Source organism: Enhydra lutris, unplaced genomic scaffold (assembly GCF_002288905.1).
Source record: "Enhydra lutris kenyoni isolate GAN:26980312 unplaced genomic scaffold, ASM228890v2 scaffoldscaffold10, whole genome shotgun sequence".
NCBI classification, from domain to species: Eukaryota; Metazoa; Chordata; class Mammalia; order Carnivora; family Mustelidae; genus Enhydra; species Enhydra lutris.
The window spans coordinates 2280617-2305521 of record NW_019154094.1 but is presented as its reverse complement, the minus strand read 5'-3'; the positions used below and the strand labels follow the sequence as shown (position 1 = coordinate 2305521).

Here is a 24905-nt window from a genome sequence, read left to right as displayed (position 1 = left end):
TGTCATGCTCTGTCTCCTGTGACCGCAGCACTGGTTTGTTCACTTTCGGTGGGGAGTTCTCTCATCTGCCCATGACAGATGAGGCATAGCTGTGCAAACTTGGGACCACCCCTGCCTGGCCCCACAGGGCCTTCTCTCTGGGTCCCTGCCTCTGGGTTTCTTGGACCCACCTTGGTTGCTTGGACCAGAACCTTCTCTCTGTTTCCTTGTCTGTAACGTGTGGGCATGACCCTTGCTCTTGGGGTGAGGGTGAGATGAGGGGAAGGGCATCTTCTGTGAGAGTCGGGGGACTGCTGGTCAGCATGTAGCAGATCCCTGCTCCACCCTGCATCACTTTGGACACTGTCACCCCGCCCCAATCCCCAGGAGGGCCCCGGAGAGTGGCTGACACTGGACTCTCAGGTCATCATGGCGGACAGTGAGATCTGTGGCACCAAGGACCCCACGTTCCACCGCATCCTCCTTGACACCCGCTTCGAGCTGCCTTTAGGTGAGTGTGGGGTGGGGGGACAAAGGACCCTCATCAGACCCAGGGGAATGGCCAGGACTGGGTGGGTTCAGACTGCCCTTCCTTCTGAGGATGAAGTTTCCGTCCCTGGAAGACAGAGTGTCCCAGTTGCAGCGAGTCAGAAGGGCAGGCACCTGCCACGTGCAGAGCACACCACAGCCCCCCCCACCAGGTCACCAAGGGCCAGCAAATGCTCCTTGATCCATAGGACTTGGGTCTGAACTGATCGGGGCTGGTCCTTGGTGAGGTCTTAGACTGCAGGGTGAGCTGGAGATAGGAGGAGAAACAAACAGAGACAAAGAGACATGTAGAGAAAAACAGCAGAGACACAGAGAGGCCTCTCTTCTTCTCTTGGAAGCAGCTCAGTTCTCTCCACAGCATTTTTCCAAGAACCCATGGCTTCCCCACCCTTCAAATGCTAGGAAGCATCTCCTCTCTTATCTTCCATTCATTCCCAAGGCAGCTCTGGGGCAGGGGAATGGGACACCACATTGTCTTCCCTTCCTCTTCCTCCACCCCCGTGAGACCAGCCCATAGACCAGCAGGCTGCCCTGGCTGGAGGCAGAGGGGAAGGGAGGGGTTCCAGACTCACAGCCAGGGCTCTGCTTCCAGACATCCCAGAGGAGGAGGCGCGCTACTGGGCCAAGAAGCTGGAGCAGCTGAATGCCATGCGGGACCAGGATGAGGTAAGCATTGGAGGGGGGACTCTGTTCTTCTTGTGCCTGTCCCTCCCTCTGTCTCCCCACGTCCTCTGCTTTCTGTCTCTGTTTTGCTCTCCACTTATCTGCCTCTGTGTCTCTAACTGGACAAAATCAGAGCCTCATTTGGTGCCTTCTCAAAGCACGGAGGACATCAAAGAACACACAGTCCACCAATGATGAAACGCTTTCAATCCGCTGGAGTCCTGCCCTTGCCAGATACCCTCAAGGAGACATGGGGCCCCGCAGCAGCCCTCACCTCCGTTCTCTGCCCCACACCCCTCAGCTGCTTGGTTCATACTTTTGGACTTTTCAAAGTTCTCCCCCACCAGTTTGGTCTCTATGCCCCTGTTCTTCCATGGCAACCCCCTTCTTCTTCGCTTTGTATCATCACAGTGCAAAGACCCAGCGGGGGTCAGAAGGCAGCCTTTGAAGGCGAAGGCTGAGAAGAAAAAGCAGGTGAGACCAAAGCTCTCTTTAGTGAGAGGTGGAGTGCCAAAAGGCAACCCTCACATTATAATAGATTTTGTCCAACCTCATCCCTCCTGATCTTTCTTCTGCTCCTTGCCTCAGTTCCCCCCACTGCTCTCTCTTTCTTCCACTTATATTTGTTTCTTTCCCTTATCTGTGTTTCTTTCTTTTTCTGTTCCTGTTTCTCTCTGTTTCTGTGTCAGTGTGTGTGTGTGTGTGTGTGTGTGTGTGTGTGTGTGCGCGTGCACGTGCGCGCGTGCGCAAACGCGCGTCTGTCTTTTTTTGTGGACATCTGTATCCTTCTCCTGCAGACAGAGTGATTTGGGAGGCAGGGGTAGTCAGGATGGAACAGAGCAGAGGACCACCTTGGTCGTCTGGCTTCTGGCCCCTTCTGAGAGGAACTCTCTCTCCTTCCCTCCTTCTCAGTATTCATTCCAAGATGAACAAGACAAGCCTCTCCCTGTCCCCAGCAACCAGTGTTGTAAGTACCTCTCAATTCCTCCCTGGGCATCAAATGAAACCTCTTCCTTCCCCTACCCATGGCTGTTCTGTGTAACAGGCCACCCCCCCACCCAGAAGAACAGATCCTAAGAACACACAGTATTTGCTCGTGGTTCAGTGGAAAGAAAAGATCCAGGGCTTGGATGTGAGTCTTGCCTTGCTGTGGGGTCACAGGCATGCCGGTGTCCCTTTCTGATCTGCAGAGTCCCTCTCTTTGAAAGAGGGCATTTGACAGTGCCCTCACTCTGAGGGCTTGGAAAGGCACAAGAGAGTCCTACTAGAGATTTGGAAAACACTTTGCAGACCCTTTAATTCCATTCATCAGATCCTGAATGAGGACCTATAGCTCATTTGACAAACTTTCCTGGGGCCCCCACAGACCGCATCCCCCCAAAGCAGCCCACAGTCTGGTGGTGTAAACAATCTTGTTAACACAGATACAACAGGCACACATACAATGGATGAAGGCTGTTTCATCTGCCCATTTTCTTAGATAGAGAAACTGAGGCCCAAGAGGAGAAGTGACTTGCCCAAGGTCACACACCCAGCAGGAGACAGAGCTAGGATTTGAACTCAAGGTCTGAGGGGCTCCAGCTTTGCTTTTCTTTCCACTGCTCTGTGTCTATGGACAATGTTGGTTACGTTCCTCTGACTACCGCCTCTCCACTAAGGCTGAATTTCTCGGGAGTGTTTATCCTCCTTGGCCCTGTGGATACTCAGAAACACCCAGGCCAGTTCTGCATGGGCCAAGGAGATGTCTGTCCCCTAAAAGCGCCCTCTGAGTCCCCTGGAGTGGGGAGGAAGTGACAAATCATATAGTCTCAGGGCAGAGCCCCACCTGACATTTTGACCCCACCTTTCGACCTCTTTCTCCTTTTCCATCTGCTTCCCCCTCCCCCTTTCATCCCTTCTCACAGTCTCCCCATATCCACTGTCAAACCCCATATGCCCAGGATGGTAATGATGGAGCCCGGTGGGTGGAAGGGCTGGGGGACTGCAGTTGGGAGCCCCATTTCCACACTAATTTGGGGGTGCTATTGAGAAAGTCCTCTGACTTCCCTACTTGGGGAGGGGTCATCGCTGCCCTAAGAAACTACTAACCCCCCACTGGTGAATGGGGTCACTGAAGGACTGGGGGGGACGGTGTCAGACAAGTGGAGGCAGGAGCAGATGACGAAGAACAAACACCTGGGCAGGTGGACTGACCTGAGGATTGGGTTCAATTAGGGAATGGAGACCTACCGCCAGCACTTACCTCCAAGTTCTCTTGAAAATGTTTCGTCACCGCCATTTCTTGGAGGAGGCAGCCAAGTGTCAGAGGAGACAGGATTCCGGTCCAAGGCACTTTTCCAAGATGCCATGTGCTGAGGATGAGGGGATGAGGGAAGATGTGGTTCTCTCCCTGGTCCTCAGAGGCTGTGTGACTTTAGGCTGCTCACTCTACCTCTCTGAGCCCTGTTTCTTCACCTGTAAAATGAGCAGAATGATTAAAACCCACCCATCAGTGGTGTTTCAAAGTTTAGGTTTCTAGTTCAGTGTTTCTTTCCTTGTATTCCAGAAGGGGGAGGGAAAGAGTGGGGAGTGCTTACTCCAGAGTTCAGAGTCAGAAAACCCTGGGCCAAAATGCCCCCTTTATTACTTCCTGGCTGAACTTATGGCCTCTGTGAAAAATGGGGATATCCCACCTTCCTCCCAAGGTGATGATCAAAGGTTTCACAAATGTCAGTGGTTAAAGTGATATTCTGAGAAGATACTCAGGGCAGGAGGGGATCGGGGTCCTGGGGTGGGAGGAGGAGATGGGGAAAATGAGGAGGATGGGGGAGTCCCCCTCCCCATGCCCCCCCTCTGCCTGCTCCCTTTTATTATCTCTGCCCCTTCTCTTTGTAGGCAACTGGAATTATTTTGGCTGGGGTGAGCAGCAGAGTAAGTACTCAGCTTGATGTTCTGGGAGGCCATGGGGAGGTGGGTGCCTTGGCCACCCTGAGGCCCCCGCCTCACCACCAAGGACGCAGGGAGCCTATGACGGACACACTGGGGCCTGAGGACTCGCAAGGCCCTTCCTGTGCCCTCCTGTCCCTTGACATTAACGTCTGTCTTGAGGGTCCTGCTCTGTTTGGTGGGGAGTGGGCACCATTATTGGGGTGGACAGACTCAGCTGGGAGGAGTGGGCCCTTAGACCAGAGATCTGCCTGTCTCCAGCTGGGCACTGTGACCCCTTCTCCCTGTTCCCCATGTATAATGTCATCTCCTCTCCTGTGACTCCTTCCTCTTTTTGTCTCCCCATCTTCCTCCTCCACCTGGAAATGGGCCCCAATGTCACTTGGCAGTGGTAGGTATGGGGTGAGAGGTTCTCAGAAGAAGCAGCTGGGCAGGAGCCCCCAGGCACTTATCATTCCAGAGACCTCAGCTTCCAGAGTTCCCCACCATCTTCCTCCAATCTAACCCCCGGTTGAAGGAAATAAGTAACCCTCACCGCCCCCCCGCACCCCGCAACTTGATGTTCATTTACTCCCTGAGCAATAAACTCATTTTCCCCATGTCCTGCCCCTTCCAGGGAAATTTAGTCTTCTAGCCTGAGTGTGAATCTACCTCCTTCCCTCTGCCCCGCCCACTGGGTGCTCAGATCCTAATGGACAACTTCCACTATGCCCTCCCTTCAAGGACCAGGGAAACTGCTTACAGATACTTTGATCCAAAACAACTTGTCAAAAGCCAATTTGGCCCAAATAGGCATTTGGCAAACAAGAATTCTTGGTTAACAAACAGTTTGCCACAAACAAACAATGCAGTCAAAAACAAGCACATTTTTGGCTGAAACCAATTTGGCAAAAGCTGAAAATTACGACAGTTGGGTCATTTCGTTAAAACCAGAGTGGCTGGAAATGCTTATTGGGAATCAGGCAATTTGGTCAAGAACTATTTGGTAAAAAGCAGAGTCTGGTGAAAGCAGAAAGAATCCAGTAGGAAGCAATTTGCCCCAAAACAAGACAGTTTGTCAGAAAAAAATTAATTATTTGGCGAACACGTCCACAGCCCCATGCAGTTCGGTTGGAAACACCTTGGCTCAGTCAAGGACAGTTTGGTAGAAAGAATGCCCATTTGGCTTAAGACTATCTACCCAGGTAATTGGGTAGAAAACGAGTTGGTCAAAGGAGCAATTTGGTGAGACTGACAAATTGTCCGGAGTTCCCTTGGGGGACTGTCTGGGTTTCAGACCCCCCGCTTTCATGGACTCACAGTTACACCCTGATGCCTGCAGATCTGAGCCGTGGAAATTCACATCCGCTTCTGCCTAAAATGGCAGCACCGGTGCGCACAACACATCAATCGGATGGCGGCCACAGATGATGGGGACAGGATAAAAAGCCTGTAGGTCACAGTGGCCCAAGTCAGCTGAGAAACCAGGAAGTCAGAATTACCTTGGGGAGGCCGGCTTTGCTAGCTGAAAATGAAGTTAAGGTTTCTCAAAAGGCAAAATAGGTTTGAGAATGAATCCAACTAGCTTTCTATGTGAAGGGTGAAATTAATTTTTTCAACAGTTTACCACATTTTATTTATTTTTTTTTTAAGGATTTTATTTATTTATTTGACAGAGATCACAAGCAGGCGGAGAGGCAGGTAGAGAGAGAGAGGAGGAAGCAGGCTCCCTGCTGAGCAGAGAGCCCGATGCGGGGCTCGATCCCAGGACCCTGAGATCATGACCTGAGCCGAAGGCAGCGGCTTAACCCACTGAGCCACCCAGGCGCCCCAGTTTACCACATTTTAAAAAATGGACCTATTTGTCAAATATATAGAAACGGACACGATTAGCTGGAAAAAAATTAGAAGGTTAAAATAATACGGCAAGAAAAACATACAAACAACTGGGAAATAAGCAAAAAAAAACCGTACAAGGATAAAAAGGGGCAGACCACCCCTTTGGCAACTAATGTGACCAGTAAGTTGATGCCACAGACAAGAGCCATAGGCCACCCAGTCAGGGTTTTGATTTATTGATTTATTGATTTATTTATTTTTGCAGCCCATTTGTTTTCGAGTGTTGCTTTCTATTTTATTTTATTTTATTTTATTTTATTTTATTTTATTTTATTTTATTTTATTTTATTTTATTTTATTGAGAGAAGGAGAGAGAGCATGCGCAGGTATGCCTGCACGCAGGTGAGGATGAGGAGGGGCAGAAGGAAAGAATTTTATGCAGACTCCCCACTGAGCGCGGAGCCAGACTGGGCTCCATCTCATGACCCCAAGTTCATGACCTGATCCAAAATCAAGGGTGAGACACTTAAGTGACTGAGCCACCCAGGTGACCCTCGTGTTGCTTTCTAAATAAATTGAGTCTCTCCCGTCCCACCACAATCTAACATCCTTCCATACTGTCCCCTTTTTATCAAAGAAAACAAACCAAATGAAAACGTCCTTCAATTCTAATAAAACACCTGAAGTTCAGCAATTCCACTCTGTTGCATTTTAGCGATAGATTCTGAGTGTGCGGTGATCTTGCCTACCTAAGAATCTAATCCTTTTTGAGGGCTACAGTATCTGTCAGAGCCGCTTCTTTGTTCCGACACATGTGAGTTCAGATCTAGGATCCGCATCCTCGGACATCATGAAATCTCTGAGTGTTAAAGGAAATTTATACTCCACCTTGTCCTCCTGATCGCCCTCTAAACCTCCCCCGGAGTGTTTGTGTGACTCACTGCCTGATGGAAAAACTCATCTTGTTTTCAGAAAGCCTGGACTTTAGCAAAGTCCATTTTCATATTTGAGCTGAAGGACACCCTCCAATTTGTCCTTGTCCTCCTCATATTGTAGGACCTACTCTGGACCCCCGACTATGAACCCAGTCTGACCGGCAAAGCAAGGTTTTCGCCTCCCTTATCATAATGCCTCTGCTTCTATTAACATGGCCCAAGATCCTTCATTCATTCTGGCAAAGATTCCTCTTTTTGGGTTAGCAGCCAGTGAAGACTCCCTAGTCTGAGAAGTCTGAGACACTGCGTTGGCCTCCATGGTGTGCTTTCTCTCCCTCCCCTCCTCACTCTCTTCCCTCCCCTCCTCTCTCTTCTAGATGATGACCCTGACAGCGCAGTGGACGACCGTGACAGTGACTATCGCAGCGAGACAAGCAACAGCATCCCACCACCTTATTACACTACATCCCAGCCCAATGCCTCAGTCCACCAGTATACTGTCCGTCCACCACCCCTGGGTTCCCGGGAATCCTACAGTGACTCCATGCACAGTTATGAGGAGTTCTCCGAGCCACGGGCCCTCAGGTGTGTGACCCTGGAGAAAGGGATCCATGTGTGTGCATGTGCGTGTACATGGCTGTGAGTCCCAGAGTGGAGAGAGGAGTAGGGGACTTGGGCGAGCTGGAGGGGGAGGTCAGTGGGTCTAGGAAAGCAGCATCTGTACTTTCTTTTAGGTAATAGAGTCCTTTCTTTACCCTTGATCTTATAAGAAAATCTCCCAAGCTTGGTAAAAGGGGATCTGCTTTGGCTGAAGGAAGAGGGATATGTCAGGAGGATCCTGAGAGGTGCCCCCAAAATATGGGGGTGCCTTGGCGCTCCCTTTAAGGGCCCTGGTTTCTGTGTACTCTCTAACTGGGCAGGGGAACTGTGGGTAGGGGAAGAGACGGGCATTCATGAGGGTGGTGAGGCATAGTGACATTGAAAGGAGCCCAGTAAGCAGCTGGTTCATGGTCCTGCCATGGTGCTGCCCGGTCCTCCCTAATGGCCCCACTCTGTGTTTCTGACTGGTGACCATGGGCACAGTGACACAGGAGCTATACCTTGAAAGTAGGCTGTCCCATATCTGTCCCCTAGGTGGGCCCCCTGGTCCTCACAAGCCATGCCACTGCCCTGTACAGGGTGCTGGTCCTCAAGCCTCAGAGGCTGACCCTCGTGCCTGCCGTCCTTCCTCGCTGTCCCGATGACCCCAGCCCTGGTTTCCAAACAGAACAATGGCAAACACGATATTGAGCAGACTGAATATTTGTAAAGCACTTAGAGTGGTATCTGTAAGTGCTACACTGGGACTGTTAGATACAAGGCACAAATAATAGCAGTTGGAGCTAACCATGCACCCGGCGCTGGACCGGCACCTTCCCTTCATCATCTCATTTTATTCTCTGGGTAAGAATACTATTGGTCCCATTTGGTAGACAGGGAATCAAAGCACAGAGAGGTTAAGTCACTTGTTTGAGGTCACACAGCTGGTAAGTCATAAGGACTAGTGTTTATGGGAACCTACTGGATACCAAGCAGTGGCCTGGTGTGATTTTTGGTTTTCCCTAAATATTTGTTCCCGGAAGAATACATCTCCTTCATGAAACACTTGCCTTCATTTGCATACTCAAGGTAGCTTCGTGGGATTATGGGAACAAAGTTTCAATGTGTTGGAAACAGCTGAGAGTAAAAGATATCAAATATTAATAAAACTATTAACTCTTTTAGAAGAAGGAAAAGTCCTCTCTTGGAGAAAATAAGCTGGGGAGTGACCATAGCATCAGACCCAGAGAAAATGCCAGCAAGTGTTTGGTTGGAGGAGTCTGTCTACTGTGAGCATTCCTGGAACAGAATGGGGGGTGTTGGAGAAAGAGGAGTCTCCTCCCCTCGTGCTGTGGTCAGGCCACACAGGGGTGAGGGGAGAGCTTTCAGAAGGAGGAGAGGATGCAGAAGCAGAAATGGCCTGCATTCCCCTGAGAGTGACTCAAGCCACACTCCCTGGGCATCCTATGGCTATGCTGCCTAGTGCTGGGTGATCCGAAAGGCTAGGGATACAGAGCCAGACACAGACATTCCATTCCACAGGTCGGGGCTTGGCTGTAAGGAGGGATTGGACTGGATACTCTAGGAGCGGGGAAGGGTAGGGAGGGATTCCTGGAGGAAGGTGCCTGGGAGATGGCCCTTGAAGGATAAATGAGTCCAAGGCAGAGGAAATGGCTCGGCCACGGATTGGGGAGGTGCAAGGTCCCAGATGGTACAGGCCCTCGGGTGGCTAACTCGGGGGCACGGGAGCCAGGGGAAGCATCTGAATGGGGTAAGAATTGTGTTGGGACTCAGTATGTCAGAGCCAGGATGGGAGGATGGCCCCAAAGTCAAGCCTGGGACAATGTATGTGGTGCCTGAGTTTGCAGGTGGACACTTCCAGAGCCATGTTGGGATCCCCGTCCCAGGCTGCCCTCTTACCAGGGGCCCCAGAATGTGCTGGGCTGGACTTCAGGGGTATTCATCAGCAGTGGGACTTTGGAGTCCTTTCCACCCAAGTAATACCTGCTGATCCCCCACCTGCCTCCTTCCATCTATAGGGATGGGCACCAAAAAGCAATCAACTAAAGTCAAAAACCAGCAAACGTTGGCTAGAGGGAGAAACCCCCATTTTGGTTGCTACAGCATCCCTGGAGCTGCCTGGGGAAAGGGGTTGCAGTCACTGAGAGTGGAGGAAGTATTTAAGGCAAGGAATGATGTTTGTTGAGTGACTGAGTGAATGATTATAAGGGGGATGAGGGGTGGCCCATGTGTCATGCTGCCCACCCCCAGGCAGAGATAGAGATTTCTTCCTAGTCATGCCCAGCACGATCCAGGGGGGTATATTAGGAGCATATAAAGACCTGACTTGGCCAGAGGGTGGGGAAACTCACTCAAAGAAGGGACATTTCATTGGGCACCAAAGTATTTTGCCCAGAGGTGGGCAAGAGTATAGGATTTTGGAGGAACAGTGAGAAAGCTAATGTGGCTGGAGCACGGGGAGAGAAGGGAGCTTGTAGGGAGATGAGGTGGGGAGGCTGGAGGGTTTGGGCCACACTGGGTGTAGTCTGGGTGTGCCACACGGCACAGACTTTATTCCAAGGGCTCTAAAAAGCTATAGTAGGGTTTGGAACAGGGAGGTATTTGATCGCATTTATGACTTGAAGGAGTCCCTCTATGGCTTCCGTGGGAAGCGAGTAGTGTTGGGGATAGGACGGTGGGGCTGCACCTGGTAGAGGCAGTGGAGCCTGGATGAGGGTGGAGCCCAGGGTGCAAGGAAATGGATGCATTTTGCACGAGTTTTCAAGGCGGAGCTGGGGAGACCCCCGGCAAGGTTGGCTGTGAATGGAGGTTGAAGCAAGGAGTGGAGGCAGAGAGGCGTGGGACCCGGGGTCATCAAGAGCCAGGCGTGGCCATGTTCAAGTTTCAGGAGCACTAAGTCTCCAAAGGCTGGAGATAATGGCACTAACTGGGGTCCCCAGCACATGAAAGGAGCATTTGCAGCCTCCACGGTGCATGGACAGGAGTGACGCAGAGTAGGTCATCAGAGATCACTAATGGCATCCATCGAGTTTCCTGCCTGTGTCTCCAGACCGGAAATGGCCCGGAAAGCCGAGATTTCTGTTTCTTCTGTTCATGACTGTGTTTCTCGGGTCCGTAGGGCAGAACATGATGCCCGGTAGGGACTTAACCAATACTGAGTGAATGACTGACTGGGTGTTGGAAACTGTGTGACTGGGGCTGGGTCCGGCAATGGCTCTGTGCCTCCGCCGCTGAGCCCCAGCTGGTTCCCACAGCCCCACCGGCAGTAGCCGCTATGCCTCTTCGGGGGAACTGAGCCAGGGCAGCTCGCAGTTGAGCGAGGACTTCGACCCGGACGAGCAGAGTCTACAGGGCTCCGAGATGGAGGACGAGCGGGACCGGGACTCCTACCACTCCTGCCATAGCTCGGTCAGCTACCACAAGGACTCCCCACGCTGGGACCAGGATGAGGAGGAGCTGGACGAAGAACTAGATGAGGAGCTGGATGAGGACCTGGAGGACTTTCTGGAGGAGGAGGAGGAGCTGCCTGAGGAGGAGGAGGAGCTGGAGGAGGAGGAGGAAGTGCCTGATGACATTGGCAGCTACACCCAGCGGGAAGAGGTGGCAGTGGCTGAGCCCAAAGACTTTAAGCGTGTCAGTCTCCCACCGGCCGCGTTGGAGAAGGAGGAGAAGGCTCCGGCTGTACCTGCTGAGGCCCACGACATGGCCAAGGCAGCCCCTGAGCCAGCCGCCCCGGAGGAGGTGCCCACAGCTGAGCGGGCACCTGAGCCCGAACCCCCCAAGTCTGAGGAGAGGTAAGGGGAAGGGACCAAGGAGCTGTCACGGGGTCAGTGGTGCCGTGATGGGGTCAGCATGGACCTGGGGAATCGAGGGGAGTTTGTCACAGGGTCGTGGCTGGGGAAGCAGAAGGGACACTGATGCCATCAGAGGGGGTACAGATGAGCCGTTGTGTCTCTGAAGGACCAGAGAGTCCACGGAGGGCCTGACGTCACTCCAAGGGCTGGGGGTCAAGGAAGGGCCGGCCCTGGAGCCTCATGACATCCCTTGCCTCAGTTTCAGGCGACGAGAGGATGAGGAAGGCCAGGAGGGTCAGGACTCCATGTCCCGGGCCAAGGCCAACTGGCTTCGAGCCTTCAACAAAGTGCGGCTGCAGCTGCAGGAGGTGAGTGAAAGCTGCCACCTGCCGGGTCAGGCCACGTCCCGCCCACACTGCGTACCTCCCCGCCGCTCCCGTTCCCCTCCCACCCGGGGCCAGTTCCCAGGCCCCGCCCACACGAGCCACGACACGCCCATGGACAGCTTGGCCACGCCCACCCCAGCGCCCACTCCACCTTCTCTGCACCTTCGTGTATCCTGGTTTTTTCATGGCTCCGCCCACACCAACCTGGCCCCACCCACACTCTTCTCTGTTCTCCCCCGCCGTTCCCCGCCCAGCCCCGGTCCAAAAGGCCCCCTCTCTGGCCCAAGCTACACCTTGGCTTCATCTGTCTCCGAAAGGGCCGTTCTCTGTTCTCACCCGTGCCTGCCTGTCCTCTTCCCCAACCAGCTGGCCCCACCAAGGCCCAGCCCAGTCTTCCCCATGGCAGCCCGGAATTTTGAGGGGGGTAAGAAGGAGAGGTGAGCCGGAACCTGGAGCTAGGTCATGGGTATAACCATGTCGGGGGTCAAGTTCATGGGTAGGGGTAGAGGTTAGGGATGGGGATAGGGCTAGAGGTCAGAGTTAGGGCAGCAGTCAGAGATCAGAGGTCAGGGTTAAAATTAGTGTTAGGGGGAGGAATCATGCCTGGGATAGCATTGGGTAACAGTGTCAGGGCTGGGGAAAGTTCTGAGGTCTGGTCAGAGAAGAAATTAAGTGAAAGATAGGTTGGCATTAGGGTCAGGATGGCTGTTCAGATGGGCAACAGGATTGAGGCCATTCATTTACCTCTTCAATTGCTCAAGCCACCCTAGGCTGGGGACAGAGCAGTGCCCTTATGCAAGTGGCCCTTCCAAACTGGGGTGAGGCTGGCAATAGGAGATCCTAAACAAATTCCCAAAGTCCTAGACCGTCACACATCAGAGCCGCAGAAACTTCAAATCAAATTTCTTATGTTTTTAAAACGGAATTCTATTTTATTTTTAATGAAGTACTCCACTCACATGGTTCTAAAGGTAAAGGGTAGAAAAGAATATGCAGCGTAATGTCTATTGAATAACTTTCACTAAATCAGCAAATTAGATGAAAAAAAAAAAGCAGCTACTCTTATAATGGAACCAGCCATAGAACAAAAAGTAAATAAATAAATATGGGCAGACTCTCTGGGTTTCATAGGAGCATAAAACTAATCCAAGACCATCAGGAAGACTCCCTGGAGGAGGAGACACTTAAGGAGAAGTGATATGCAAAATACATCAATAATACTTCCGAAGAGAGGGCTGGACCCTCTCCAATCTTTGCCCACCATGCCACCCTTTAGTTGCATTGGAGATGGGGGTGTCAACCCCGGGTCTGCCCTGAGATCCAAATGACGAATAGAGGCTGGTTGGGTGCAATAGGTGGGAGGGCATACGAGCTAGCACAGCTCAGGCAAAGGCCCTGGGGTACAAGATCAGATGAGCAGGTGAGGCTGGGTGAAGGACAGAACCTTACGAGGGTTTGAACCAGCCTGTGAGAATCCCAGGACTATAGAGCATGAGCACAAAAGAGGTGGGGAGCCTACCCTACCCTGGGGAGAGGCTCTCTCACGGTGACCGTATCTCTGTCTGTCCCACAGGCCCGAGGAGAGGGAGAGATGTCTAAATCCCTATGGTTCAAAGGCGGGTGAGTAACGGAATTGTAGGGGTAGGAGGAAGTTTTGAACCTAGAGCTTGAGGCTGCTTTACATCATAGCCTCAGCCCCGTGAGGGAAGCAAGGGGTTCCATTTATTTATATATTTAAGATTTTATTTGTTTATTTGTCAGAGAGAGAGAGAGGGAGAGCACAAACAGTGGGAACAACAGGCAGAGGGAGAAGTGGGCTCCTCCCTGAGCAGGGAGGCCTATGTGGGACTCAATCCCAGGACACTGGGATCATGACTTGAGCCGAAGGCAGACACTTAACTGACTGAGCCACCCAGGTGTCCCCAGGGGATTCCATTTAGATGGGGGAGAGAGCGAATGACAGATCGGGTGAAATCATGTAACCCCAGACAGAAACCAAAGGTAGTAACACATGGAATCCTTACAACAAACCCAGGAGGCCTGCTAGCCCTATTTTACAGGTGGGGAATTGAGTCCAAAGAGGTACATGCCTTGTCCCAGCTGCTTGCTTTATTCAAGACCATTCCTCTCCCCCCGCACCCTCCCTCCCCGACTAGAAATAAATGCAGGATAAAGGAAAAGTCTAGGGCGCCTGGGTGGCTCAGTGGGTTAAGCCGCTGCCTTCGGCTCAGGTCATGATCTCAGGGTCCTGGGATCGAGTCCCTCATCGGGCTCTCTGCTCAGCAAGGAGCCTGCTTCCCTCTCTCTCTCTGCCTGCCTCTCTGTCTACTTGTGATCTCTCTCTGTCAAATAAATAAATAAAATCTTTAAAAAAAAAAAAAAAGGAAAAGTCTATTTCTTGCAGTACACCTCTGTAATCCTGGAGTGATTTTTTTTTTTTTGCTTTGATTCTGTTTTCATTTTATTTATTTATTTATTTATTTATTTTTAAAGATTTTATTTATTTGAGAGTGACATAACAAGTGAGAGAGAGCACAAGTGGAGGAGAGAGGAAGGAAACAAGCTCCCCGCCAAGCAGGGAGCCCAATATGGGGCTCAGTCCCAGGATCCTGGGATCATGACCTGAGCTGAAGGCAGATGCTTAACCGACTGAGCCACCCAGGCACACCTTGATTCTGTTTTTAAATGTCTCAGATTATTGCTGTGGCTGCTGGCTTTCTAATGATAATTATTTGGTCTTACATGGAGCAAGTTGCCGTATCTAATTTTTTAAGTTTCTAATTTTCGGGGCTTTCTTTTCCTTCAGCGTCTGAGTGGTGAGGTTAGAAGATGTAAAAGATATTTTTAAAATTCCACTAATGTTTTAAAAATACCAGCAGGAAGGTGACTGCCTTCCCTTACACGTCCCTTGCACACAGAGGCATGAAGACAGAAGCTGTCGTTCCCAGATGAGCAGGTGTCCTGGGTGGGGAGCCCAGGACTCAGGGACTGACACGGGGATGTACGTGTGCTTTATGCAGGAAGTGCCCTTAAGAGAAATCTGTGAGGCGGGCAGGGCCAGGCGGGGGAAGCAGCCAGGCACAGGTGTAGTTCAGGAATCAGCACACCTCTGCCTGCTGGAGCATATGAATAGCATCCCAGGGCTTGTCAGGAGTCATTGGCTGCCAGGCATCTCTCTCATTGGACAATGAGAAGCTTCTGTGGAGGAGCCACACCTGAACCCTCTTTGAGATGAGAGCAGCTCTCAGTAAAGTGAATTCGTACAGGGCACAGAGCTCGTTCAGATCCACCAGCCACGCCAACACTGCCAAGAAGCCATAGCCTAGATTTCTAGTTCCTCTCTTCCCATCAGCTTTCTTTTTTTTAAAAGATTTTATTTATTTATTTGACAGACAGAGATTACGAATAGGCAGAGAGGCAGGCAGAGAGAGAGGAAGGGAAGCAGTCTCCCCGCTGAGCAGAGAGCCCGATGTGGGACTCGATCCCAGGATCCTGGGATCACGACTCGAGCCGAAGGCAGATACTTAATGACTGAGCCACCCAGGTTCCCCAAGATTTTATTTACTTATCCAAGAGAGAGAGAGAGAGCATGAGCAGGGAAAGAGGGACAAGCAGACTCCCTGCCAAGCAGGTACCCCGACATGGGGCTCGATTCTGGGACTCTAGGATCATGACCTGAGCTGAAGGCAGACACCTAACTGACTGAGCCACCCAGGTGCCCCATTCCAGAATAGATTTTATTTTTTTTTATTTATTTGAGAGCGAGAGAGTGCACTAGTGGAGGGGACAGGCAGAGCGAGAAGCAGGCTCCCGGCTGAGCAAGCTAGATCCCAGAGTCTGGGGATCATGACTGAGTCAAAGGCAGATGCTTAGCCAACTGAGCTATCTAGGCGTCCCCAGAATAGATTTTAAATATACATATCTATTTCCAATTTTGAACAAAAGGAAAGGTTTCATGAATATCTTAGTATATTATTTAGTTTTGCTTAATTCAAATTTTCATTAAACGTAGACAACAGCATCATCTCCCCATTTCCCAGATGAGGAAGCTGACATCTAGTATCTTCATTCCCCAGGGCCACTATAACAAACTACCACAAATGGTTAGCTTAAAACAATAGAAATAGATTCTTCTACAGTTCCGGAGGTCAGAAGTCCAAAATCAAGTTGCTGGCTGGCCCCTACTCCCTCCGATACCTGTAGGGGAGATCCTGTCCTTGCCTTGCTAGCTGCTGGTACTTGCTGGCAATCCTCAGGATTCCTTGGTTTGTAGATGTGTCACTCTAAACTCTGCCTCTTGTCACATTGCTCTCTCTCTTTTATAAAGGGGCCCACCTAATCTAGTGTGACCTCATCTTAACTAATTATATCTGTGATGACCATATTTCTTTCTTTTGTTCTTTTTTAAAAGATTTTATTTACCGGGGCACCTGGGTGGCTCAGTGGGTTAAAGCCTCTGCCTTCGGCTCAGGTCATGATCCCAGGGTCCTCTTGTGATCTCTCTCTCTGACGAGTAGATAAATAAAATCTTTTTTTTTTTAAAGATTTTATTTACTTGACAGAGAGAGAGAGAGATCACAAGTAGGCAGAGAGGCAGGCAGAGAGAGAGAGGGGAGGAAGCAGGCTCCCTGCGGAGCAGAGAGCCCGATGTGGGGCTCAATCCCAGGACCCTGGGATCATGACCTGAGCCGAAGGCAGAGGCTTTAACCCACTGAGCCACCCAGGCACCCCAATGACACTATTTCTAAATAAGGGCGCATTCTGAGGTTCGAGGGGGCTAGGACTTAAATGTATCTTTTTGGGAAACACAATTCAACCTTTAATACCCAGGGAGATCAAGTGATGTCCGGGCCTCAAGTGATGCCTGTTGGAGGAAGTGGGGAAGCCTGGGCCCTTGACATCCCTGTGTATGTCTTGCAGCCCTGGAGGTGGCCTCATCATCATTGACAGCATGCCAGACATCCGCAAGAGGAAGCCCATCCCACTCGTGAGCGACCTGGTGAGCGCCTGTGCCCTCTCCTCCCCCCGCAGAGCAGGTCTGCCATAAGCAGTGCTCAATCTGCACAACTGCCCATGGCAGACCTGGGACTGGGAGCTGGCAAGGTGTTCTCTGGGACTAATGTAATCTGATTTCTACCCTGCCTGCTGCATGGACACTTCAGGCCATGGTGAGTGATGGTGACCTCAGCTTCTAGTCTCTGTCTCTTCTCCAGGAACCACCCCCCCCAACAACTAGGATCTTTCAACTGGCCCCAACCCATGGGTTCTGGGGGGAATGACCCTGCCACGTCCTGCAGTTTATGGATGGGGGAGAGAGCAGGTGACTCCTGACCTTTGTTCCTGGAGTGGCTGGAGATCATGCCAAGTGCAGCTCCTGAGTCTGGTGGGGAGGGGGGTGAGTCAGGGGTGTGAGGCTGTACACCTTCCAGGGTCCCTTCTAACCCAGAGTCTCTGTCACTTTCCAATTCTTTGCTGGCTCTGCTCCTGCTGCTGTGACCTGTTTCCTATTCGTGGCTGTGGCTTCAATCCGTGGCTGGTGGCTGTGGATTCTGCTTGTGGTGACAACCCCATGGGTGTGAATCGACCCCTGTGACTCCCTGGGTGATTTCCCTGCCCCAGTCCCTGGTCCAGTCCAGAAAAGCAGGCATCACCTCGGCCTTGGCCTCCAGCACTTTGAACAACGAGGAGTTGGTGCGTGGGGCCCTCCCCTTCCACCGGTTGAGGGGTGGGCTGGGCTGGGGCTTCCTGGAGGAGGAGGAGGGAGAGTGTGGCAGAGACAGGCATTCCTAGCTCCCCGTAATCTAGTTTCCAGAACTGGGTTGTGCAACATCCTGCCGACATGATCTGTGCCCAGGAACCGTGGTCCCACGGTGTATTATACTCAGCAAGGGGGTGAGGGCGGGACAGGACAGCGCCCCATGCCTCCCCCCTCCTTCCCCTCAGAAAAACCACGTTTACAAGAAGACCCTGCAAGCCTTAATCTATCCCATCTCCTGCACGACGCCCCACAACTTCGAGGTGTGGACGGCCACCACGCCCACCTACTGCTACGAGTGCGAGGGGCTGCTGTGGGGCATCGCAAGGCAGGGCATGCGCTGCACCGAGTGCGGTGTCAAGTGCCACGAGAAGTGCCAGGACCTGCTCAATGCAGACTGCCTGCAGCGTGAGCGCGGGGCTGGAGGGGCGGGGATCCGGGTAGGGGCAGGGCTCCGCGGAGGTGGGGGGCTGGGCGGGGCAAGAACCAAGGCGGGACTCCTTGGCGGAGGGTTGGGGCGAGAGGAGGGGAAAGGAGATGTGAGAGGGTCAAGAAGGAGTGGCGCGGGACTCAGGGACTAGCTGAACTGTGCAAGGGATGGGCTTACTGAGAGTCAGCGGTTCCCCTGGAGAAAAATGGGTTAGGACTAGGGTTAGCTCGGGAAGAAGGGGGCTCAGCGTGGGGGGAGGAGTCAGAACGGGCAAGGTCTTGGCAGAAGATGGGGATTCAGAGGGGGAGGAGACTCACATAGACTGGTGGGGACTGATGGGTGAATGGGTAGGAGGATTCAGAGAGCAGGTAGAAAGTTCTTAGCAGCTCTAGCTTTGGGGGGGTGAGTCACCTGAGCCCCCACGGCTTCAAGTACCCTTGGCCACAGCTGAGGAAGCTCTGAAATGGGAGTTGGGTTTCTCCCTGTGGTGAGGGAGAGCGCTCTGGATAGTGACTGCTGTCTGCGTCCACAGGGGCCGCGGAGAAGAGCTCCAAGCACGGGGCAGAGGACCGGACGCAGAACATCATCATGGTGCTCAAGGACCGCATGAAGATCCGGGAGCGCAACAAACCCGAGATCTTCGAGCTCATCCAGGAGATCTTCGCCGTGACCAAGACCGCGCATACGCAGCAGATGAAGGCGGTCAAGCAGAGCGTGCTGGACGGCACATCCAAGTGGTCGGCCAAGATCAGCATCACCGGTGAGGCCGCAGGGGTTGGGGGTGGCCACAGGGCCCCTTCTTCTCAGCCCCCTGTGTTTCCTTCTATGGCTCTTCCTTTTGCCGTGTGTACTTGAGTGTGTCCGTGTTTTTTCCATGTCCATGTGTGTATTGGTGCTCCCCGAGTGGCATGTATGCCTCCAAATGTGAGTGCATGACACTCTGTCTTGGTTGGTGCCTCCCGCCCCCAGAATCAGACTCCAAGAAGAGGAGTTGAGGGCACATTGTTTATTTGTGGGGTGATGCTATCCAGTTGAGCGTAGAGAAGTGGGAGTTGGGAAGTGAGACTGGGAAGGAAGGAGCCCTACACAGGGTGCCAATGATCCTGCAATGCTGTGGACAACTGGGGCTCAGACCCGTGTGCCCCACCCACACCCCCTGGGACCACTGGGGGACAGTGTTGAGCTCACACAGCAGAGTGGTCCTACCCAGGGGTGGGGGCCTTAGTGTGTTTATCCATGCCCAAACTCATTCAAGTTTCCCTGAAAGTAGACCCCAGGATGAGGATTTCAGGGCAATGGGTATCCAGGAGGTGGTCCCAGGAAGCCCCAGTGCAGGTGGAGACATGAGTCTGGGAGCAGGTAGGGAAGGGAAGGAGCCCTGCAGGTGACTCCCTGAGCAACCGTAAGCTCAGTCCTGCTGGTAGTTGTAGGTAGTTATAGTCCTGCTGGAGATTTCACAATGATGTATAGAATGTCCCTACCCAGGGGTGGTCCTGGGGCACCTTCCCATTCTGAATCAGCTGAGGGCTCCCTGGGTGTTAACTCTCTAGCAAGCCCTTCATGTCTTGTGGGTGTCCCCAGGGGCTCCTGTGGTCAACACAAAGCCCTCAGACCATGTCACAGGTGTCTCCAGCAAGCAACCTGGAGCGCGTGGCAGTAACTCTTCTCAACCACTGCATTCCTTGAGCCATTATTTGTCTTTGTCTTTGTCTTTACAGTGGTCTGTGCCCAGGGCTTGCAGGCAAAGGACAAGACGGGATCCAGTGACCCCTATGTCACTGTCCAGGTTGGGAAGACCAAGAAACGGACAAAAACCATCTATGGGAACCTGAACCCTGTGTGGGAGGAAAATTTCCACTTGTAAGTGCCTGGCTGAACCCCTGGGCCCCCCAGGGGGAGCTTTCTGCTGGGGCAGCTGAAGGGGCTCCAAGACCAGCCTGTGGCTGCCACCTGACTCCAGCCTCTGCCTCCCCCCCGCCCTGCAGTGAATGTCACAACTCCTCAGACCGAATCAAAGTGCGTGTCTGGGATGAGGATGATGACATCAAATCCCGTGTGAAGCAGCGGTTTAAGAGGGAATCTGATGACTTCCTGGGACAGACGATCATCGAGGTGCGGACACTCAGCGGCGAGATGGACGTGTGGTACAACCTGGGTGAGCATGGGTGGTGTTCTGCAAGGGACAGGGAGGGCACCCCAGGGAGCCAAATTGGGGAACGAGTGTCAGGAGGAATTAGTCTAGGAGCCCAATCTGATGGGGAAGGCAGGCGATGTAAAGTTGTATCTGATGGGGGAGGCGGGGTCTGTAAGGCCCAATCTGATGGGGCAGGAAGCAAGACCTGGGGATCCTAGTTTGAGGAGAAAGGCACAGACCCAGGAACCCTGTCTAAGATGAATAGATTCTGAGCTCTTGATCTGATGGGGGAAGCAGGGCCTGGGAGCCCAGTCTCAGGGAGAAACATGGCCTAGGGCTCCTGGTTAAAGAGGAAGATGCAGACTCGGGAATTTAACTGGAAGCAAGGTCTGGAGTTCTAGTTGAAGGAAGAGATACAACCTAGCAAGTTCTAGGCTAATGGGAATGGCACAAGCTTAAAGAACCAATCTGAGAAGATACCCAGGTCTTAATCTCAGGGAGTCCAGGAGGACTACAGTCATGCATACATTAAAATACCCCAGGCTGTGTTGGAAAGTTCTGATGCAGCCATCCATTTCTGTTTTCCAGACAAGCGGACTGACAAATCTGCTGTATCAGGTGCCATCCGGCTACACATCAGTGTGGAGATCAAAGGCGAGGAAAAGGTGGCCCCGTACCATGTCCAGTACACTTGTCTGCATGAGGTGAGGCCCGGTGCTCTTCCCTGCCTTCAGAGCTCACTGTGATTTCCCAAATTGCCTCCACTTACCATTCCTACCTGCCCTAGTTCTACCTTCCTCTTTCCGGCCACACCATCCACACTCCCTGGGCCTCTAAGATTGTCCCCCATGTCATTCGTTCTGCCTGGAAAACTCCTCGTTATCCAGCCAGCTTCAGGGTCCCCTCCTTCGGGAAGCCCTCCCTGACTTCCAGGCAGACTCTCACTACACAGCTCCAGGTCTCCCATCTGTTCTAGACCTGAACAGGAGGTCCCTGGAGATAATTCAGTTCATTGAATGAGTAAATGATTGAATGGACAAATAGACAATGAGTGGATAAAAGGGTGAGTGGACAGACAGATATGTGATTGAACTGTTGGAAGTAGAGATGAGTGGATGAGTAAATTTGAGGGCAGATGGATAGGTGGATGGGTAGAAAGATGAATGATGGATGAATGGATGGATAAATTGATGGGTAGATAAATAGATAGATGAATTGCTGTATGAACAGATTAAGTTGTGGGTAGTTATAGGGGATGGATGGATGTGTGGTTGGATTATTAGAAGGGAGGACTAGTGCATGGATGAAATTTTGGGTAGATGAATGGGTGGGTGTGTGGATGAATGAATGAATGAGCAGACAGATGGAAGGTTAGATAGATGGGTGGATGGATGGATGTAAGAAAGGATAGAGGAGTGGATAGGTGGATTTTGGGGTGGCTGGATCTATGAGTGAATGAGTAGGTGGATAGGTAAATGGATGGGTGGCCAGGTGGGTGAAGTGTCACAAGGATGGGTGATTTGCTAGGTGGAATTTTTGGTAGTTGAATGAATTGGTAGGTGGTGGATGGATGAAAGAACAGACAAATAAATGAATGAATAAATGGATGGATGATGTAAGCTTCCCCAGACCTAGGATCTCTGACCCCTTGTGTCTTGATGCACTTTTCATGATGCCTTCTCCATCTTGGTGGCAGAACCTGTTCCACTTCGTGACGGACGTGCAGAACAACGGGGTTGTGAAGATCCCCGATGCCAAGGGTGATGACGCCTGGAAGGTTTACTATGACGAGACAGCCCAGGAGATTGTGGATGAATTTGCCATGCGCTATGGTGTGGAGTCCATCTACCAAGCCATGACGTGAGGCTGCAGGCTGGGGTGGACGTGAGGGCAAGGTGCAGGAAACTGGGGTGAGAGGGCCACCAAGTGGACACTGGCAGACCTAGTAATAGAAGGGTTCTTGGGAGAAGGAGCCAAAGAGGATGTGGGTTTGATGGGCATTCTGTAATCCCCTGGAGGTTGGAAAAGTGCCATTTCTAGGAGCTGAAGTGATGGGGTGAGAGTCAGAGGTAGAGCAGAGATAGGGCAACCCAGAGAGGAGACAGAGAGAAACTTGGAAGACACAATCAGCCAGAGGGAATGGTTTGAGGGTCAGAGGGAGCCATTCACAGATGCTGTCTTGGAGGCGTTCTGGGGGGAACACTGCCTGTCCTGGCTGGATGCCAGGCCCAATTTCTCCCATTCCCTCCTACCAGCCACTTTGCCTGCCTCTCCTCCAAGTACATGTGTCCTGGGGTGCCTGCCGTCATGAGCACCCTGCTCGCCAACATCAATGCCTACTATGCGCACACCACCGCCTCCACCAACGTATCCGCCTCTGACCGCTTTGCTGCCTCCAACTTCGGGGTCAGTCCCAGGGACTGGGGCTGGGGGAGGAAGGAGAGCCCAACCCTGTGCTGGTCAGACCCCGTGTGACTCTCTGGTCTCCAACCTGGACCTGACTTAGTGTGTTACTTTGTACCAGTCACTTGCCCTCTCTAAGCCTCAGTTTACCCCTCTGTAGAATGGAAACAGATATTACGAGGATTCAGATAGGGGTGCACTTAGTGTATAGTACGCACTTACCCAATATGGCAGCCAGCTTTAGCTGCTACACTTGAACCCCATGTCCCTGCTTCCATTCATCCCCCTCTCTTCCCTCCTCAGAAAGAGCGCTTTGTCAAACTCCTGGACCAGCTGCACAACTCCCTGCGGATCGACCTCTCCATGTATCGGGTGAGAAGTACATGCATGATGACTTGCCTGCTCCTACACATGTGTGCCTGTAGGGGGGAGCTCCCAGCCCATGTGCATATGGGAGGACCCATCTTAACATGTGGAATGTGTGCCTTTGACATGAGTACACATATGTGGGCTGCACCTGCCCAATATGCATCCAACTAGAACCCCCTGGTTGCTTCAAGGTGTTCTCATGGGCCCTGACATACTTCCTAAAACTTGGGGGGCTCTTACCTTTCCCCTAAAACAGTCTCTCCCCACCCAACCCTCTTCTATAACCCCACCTCTCTTCGCCCTTCCAACAGAATAACTTCCCAGCCAGCAGCCCAGAGAGACTCCAGGACCTCAAATCCACTGTGGACCTTCTCACCAGCATCACCTTCTTTCGGATGAAGGTAAGAAGGAGACCCAGTCCCATTAGTCTCTAACAGGCATTTTCTAACACTCTTAGATCCTAATCAAGTAACGTTTCTCCTAGATAGTGCCCTTTCTCAATGACCCTCTGCTTTTATACTGCTACATTTCCTTAAACCCGTAACCACTTGTAGCCACTTCCTGGTACCTCCTGTTCCAGCTGTGCGGACTTGTGCCTCTCTCCCTCCCTCTAGGTGCAAGAACTCCAGAGCCCACCCCGAGCCAGCCAGGTGGTGAAAGACTGTGTGAAAGCCTGCCTCAACTCTACTTATGAGTACATCTTCAACAATTGTCATGAACTCTATAGTCGGGAGTACCAGACAGACCCGGTGAGGACCCCAGATAAAGCAGAGTAGACTAGGGGATACCAACCTGACCTTGGCCTAAGTCCCAGGTCTGCCACTTATCAAGTGATTTAACTGAGTCTCAGTATTTCCCTCTGTAAAATGGGGTTATAAAACCTTATCTCAGAATTGAGGAGAAAATTTAATGAGATGCTATCTTTAGATAAAATGTAAGTAAGTGTTTAGCACCTGATATACAATAGATATTCAATAAGTTCAGTTTTAGTTAAACTTAGTTGAGTTTGGCATGCAGTTTGCCTGGGATACAATCACTATTCAATAAATGTTGAGTTGAATTTAATTTCTTGAGTAGAATTGAGTTTGGGCCATTTCAATTCAATTTATTTGCGATCTTTCAACATGTGTTTGTTTATCTACACACATAATGCCAGGATTGTCAGTAAGGTTTCAAGGAGTTCATACCATTTTAGAAGGGAAAGATATATACACTGAAATTCATAACCTAGGGTGATTAGCTCTGGGATGGAGGAATTGCAGGAGACTGTGGGAGCTAAGGTGGCCCCTACTTCACCTTGGGCTTCTGATAGATGATGACACATAAGCTCACTTTAGTGATATTTTGTTTCATTCTGTTTATTTATATTCAGTTGACTTCAAGTTGAAGTCAACCTGAGTTGAAATCAAGTCACTTTTTTTTTAAGATTTTATTTATTTATTTGACAGAGAGAGATCACAAGTAGGTAGATAGACAGGCAGAGAGAGAGAGGAGAAAGCAGGCTCCCTGCCAAGCAGAGAGCCCGATGCGGGACTTGATCCCAGGACCCTGAGATCATGACCTGAGCTGAAGTCAGAGGCTCAACCCACTTAGCCATCCAGGTGCCCCGAAATCAAGTCACTTTTAATTGAATTGGGTTGAGGTGCTCTAGATTAAATTGGGTTGGGTTTAGTTCAACTATAAACAATTTAGTTCCATTTATTTCTGTACAGGTGACTTAAAATTGCTCTTGGCTAGTTGATGAGCAGAACTGAGTTGGATTAAACTGGGTTTCACTTAATAAAAATCCATTTATTCATATTCAGTTGATTGAAGTTATTCTTGACTGGGTTGATTTAGCTTGAGTGAGGATGAGCTGGGTTGTTGGGTTAGATATAGTTGAGTTCACTTGAGTTGGGTTGAGTTGGGTTCATTTCAGTTGAATTTAGCTACATTTGTTTTCGCTGATTGGCTACAGTTGGATTGAACTGGCCTGAGTATGTTAGGTTCAGTTGAGTAGGTAGAGTTGGACTGGACCGACGACTCGGTTGAGTCGAATTAGATTAAGTTAGTTGGGTTGAGTTCAAGTCAATTTATTTCCATTATTTTGACTTAGGATAATGTTGATTTTGGATGAGTTGATTAAGTTCAATCCAATTGAATTCATTTGAGTTTAATTCAATCCA

The 24905-nt window shown here is 51.3% G+C and overlaps 1 protein-coding gene across 1 annotated transcript in view; it reads left to right on the top strand.

The window, feature by feature from the left end:
• The window catches only part of LOC111144141 (unc-13 homolog A), a 58773-nt gene that overhangs the window by 13147 nt on the left and 20721 nt on the right, over nt 1-24905 (top strand). The window contains exons 5-25 of the mRNA XM_022498299.1: nt 367-490; nt 1121-1194; nt 2104-2158; nt 4066-4101; nt 7247-7454; nt 10724-11263; nt 11523-11631; nt 13223-13269; nt 16570-16648; nt 16812-16817; nt 17269-17340; nt 17593-17812; nt 18367-18594; nt 19553-19694; nt 19820-19989; nt 20557-20672; nt 21665-21828; nt 22224-22374; nt 22675-22743; nt 23052-23141; nt 23355-23489. Of these exons, the coding sequence (XP_022354007.1) occupies nt 367-490; nt 1121-1194; nt 2104-2158; nt 4066-4101; nt 7247-7454; nt 10724-11263; nt 11523-11631; nt 13223-13269; nt 16570-16648; nt 16812-16817; nt 17269-17340; nt 17593-17812; nt 18367-18594; nt 19553-19694; nt 19820-19989; nt 20557-20672; nt 21665-21828; nt 22224-22374; nt 22675-22743; nt 23052-23141; nt 23355-23489 (2835 nt within the window). The remainder of the gene's footprint in view (nt 1-366; nt 491-1120; nt 1195-2103; nt 2159-4065; nt 4102-7246; nt 7455-10723; nt 11264-11522; nt 11632-13222; nt 13270-16569; nt 16649-16811; nt 16818-17268; nt 17341-17592; nt 17813-18366; nt 18595-19552; nt 19695-19819; nt 19990-20556; nt 20673-21664; nt 21829-22223; nt 22375-22674; nt 22744-23051; nt 23142-23354; nt 23490-24905) is intronic.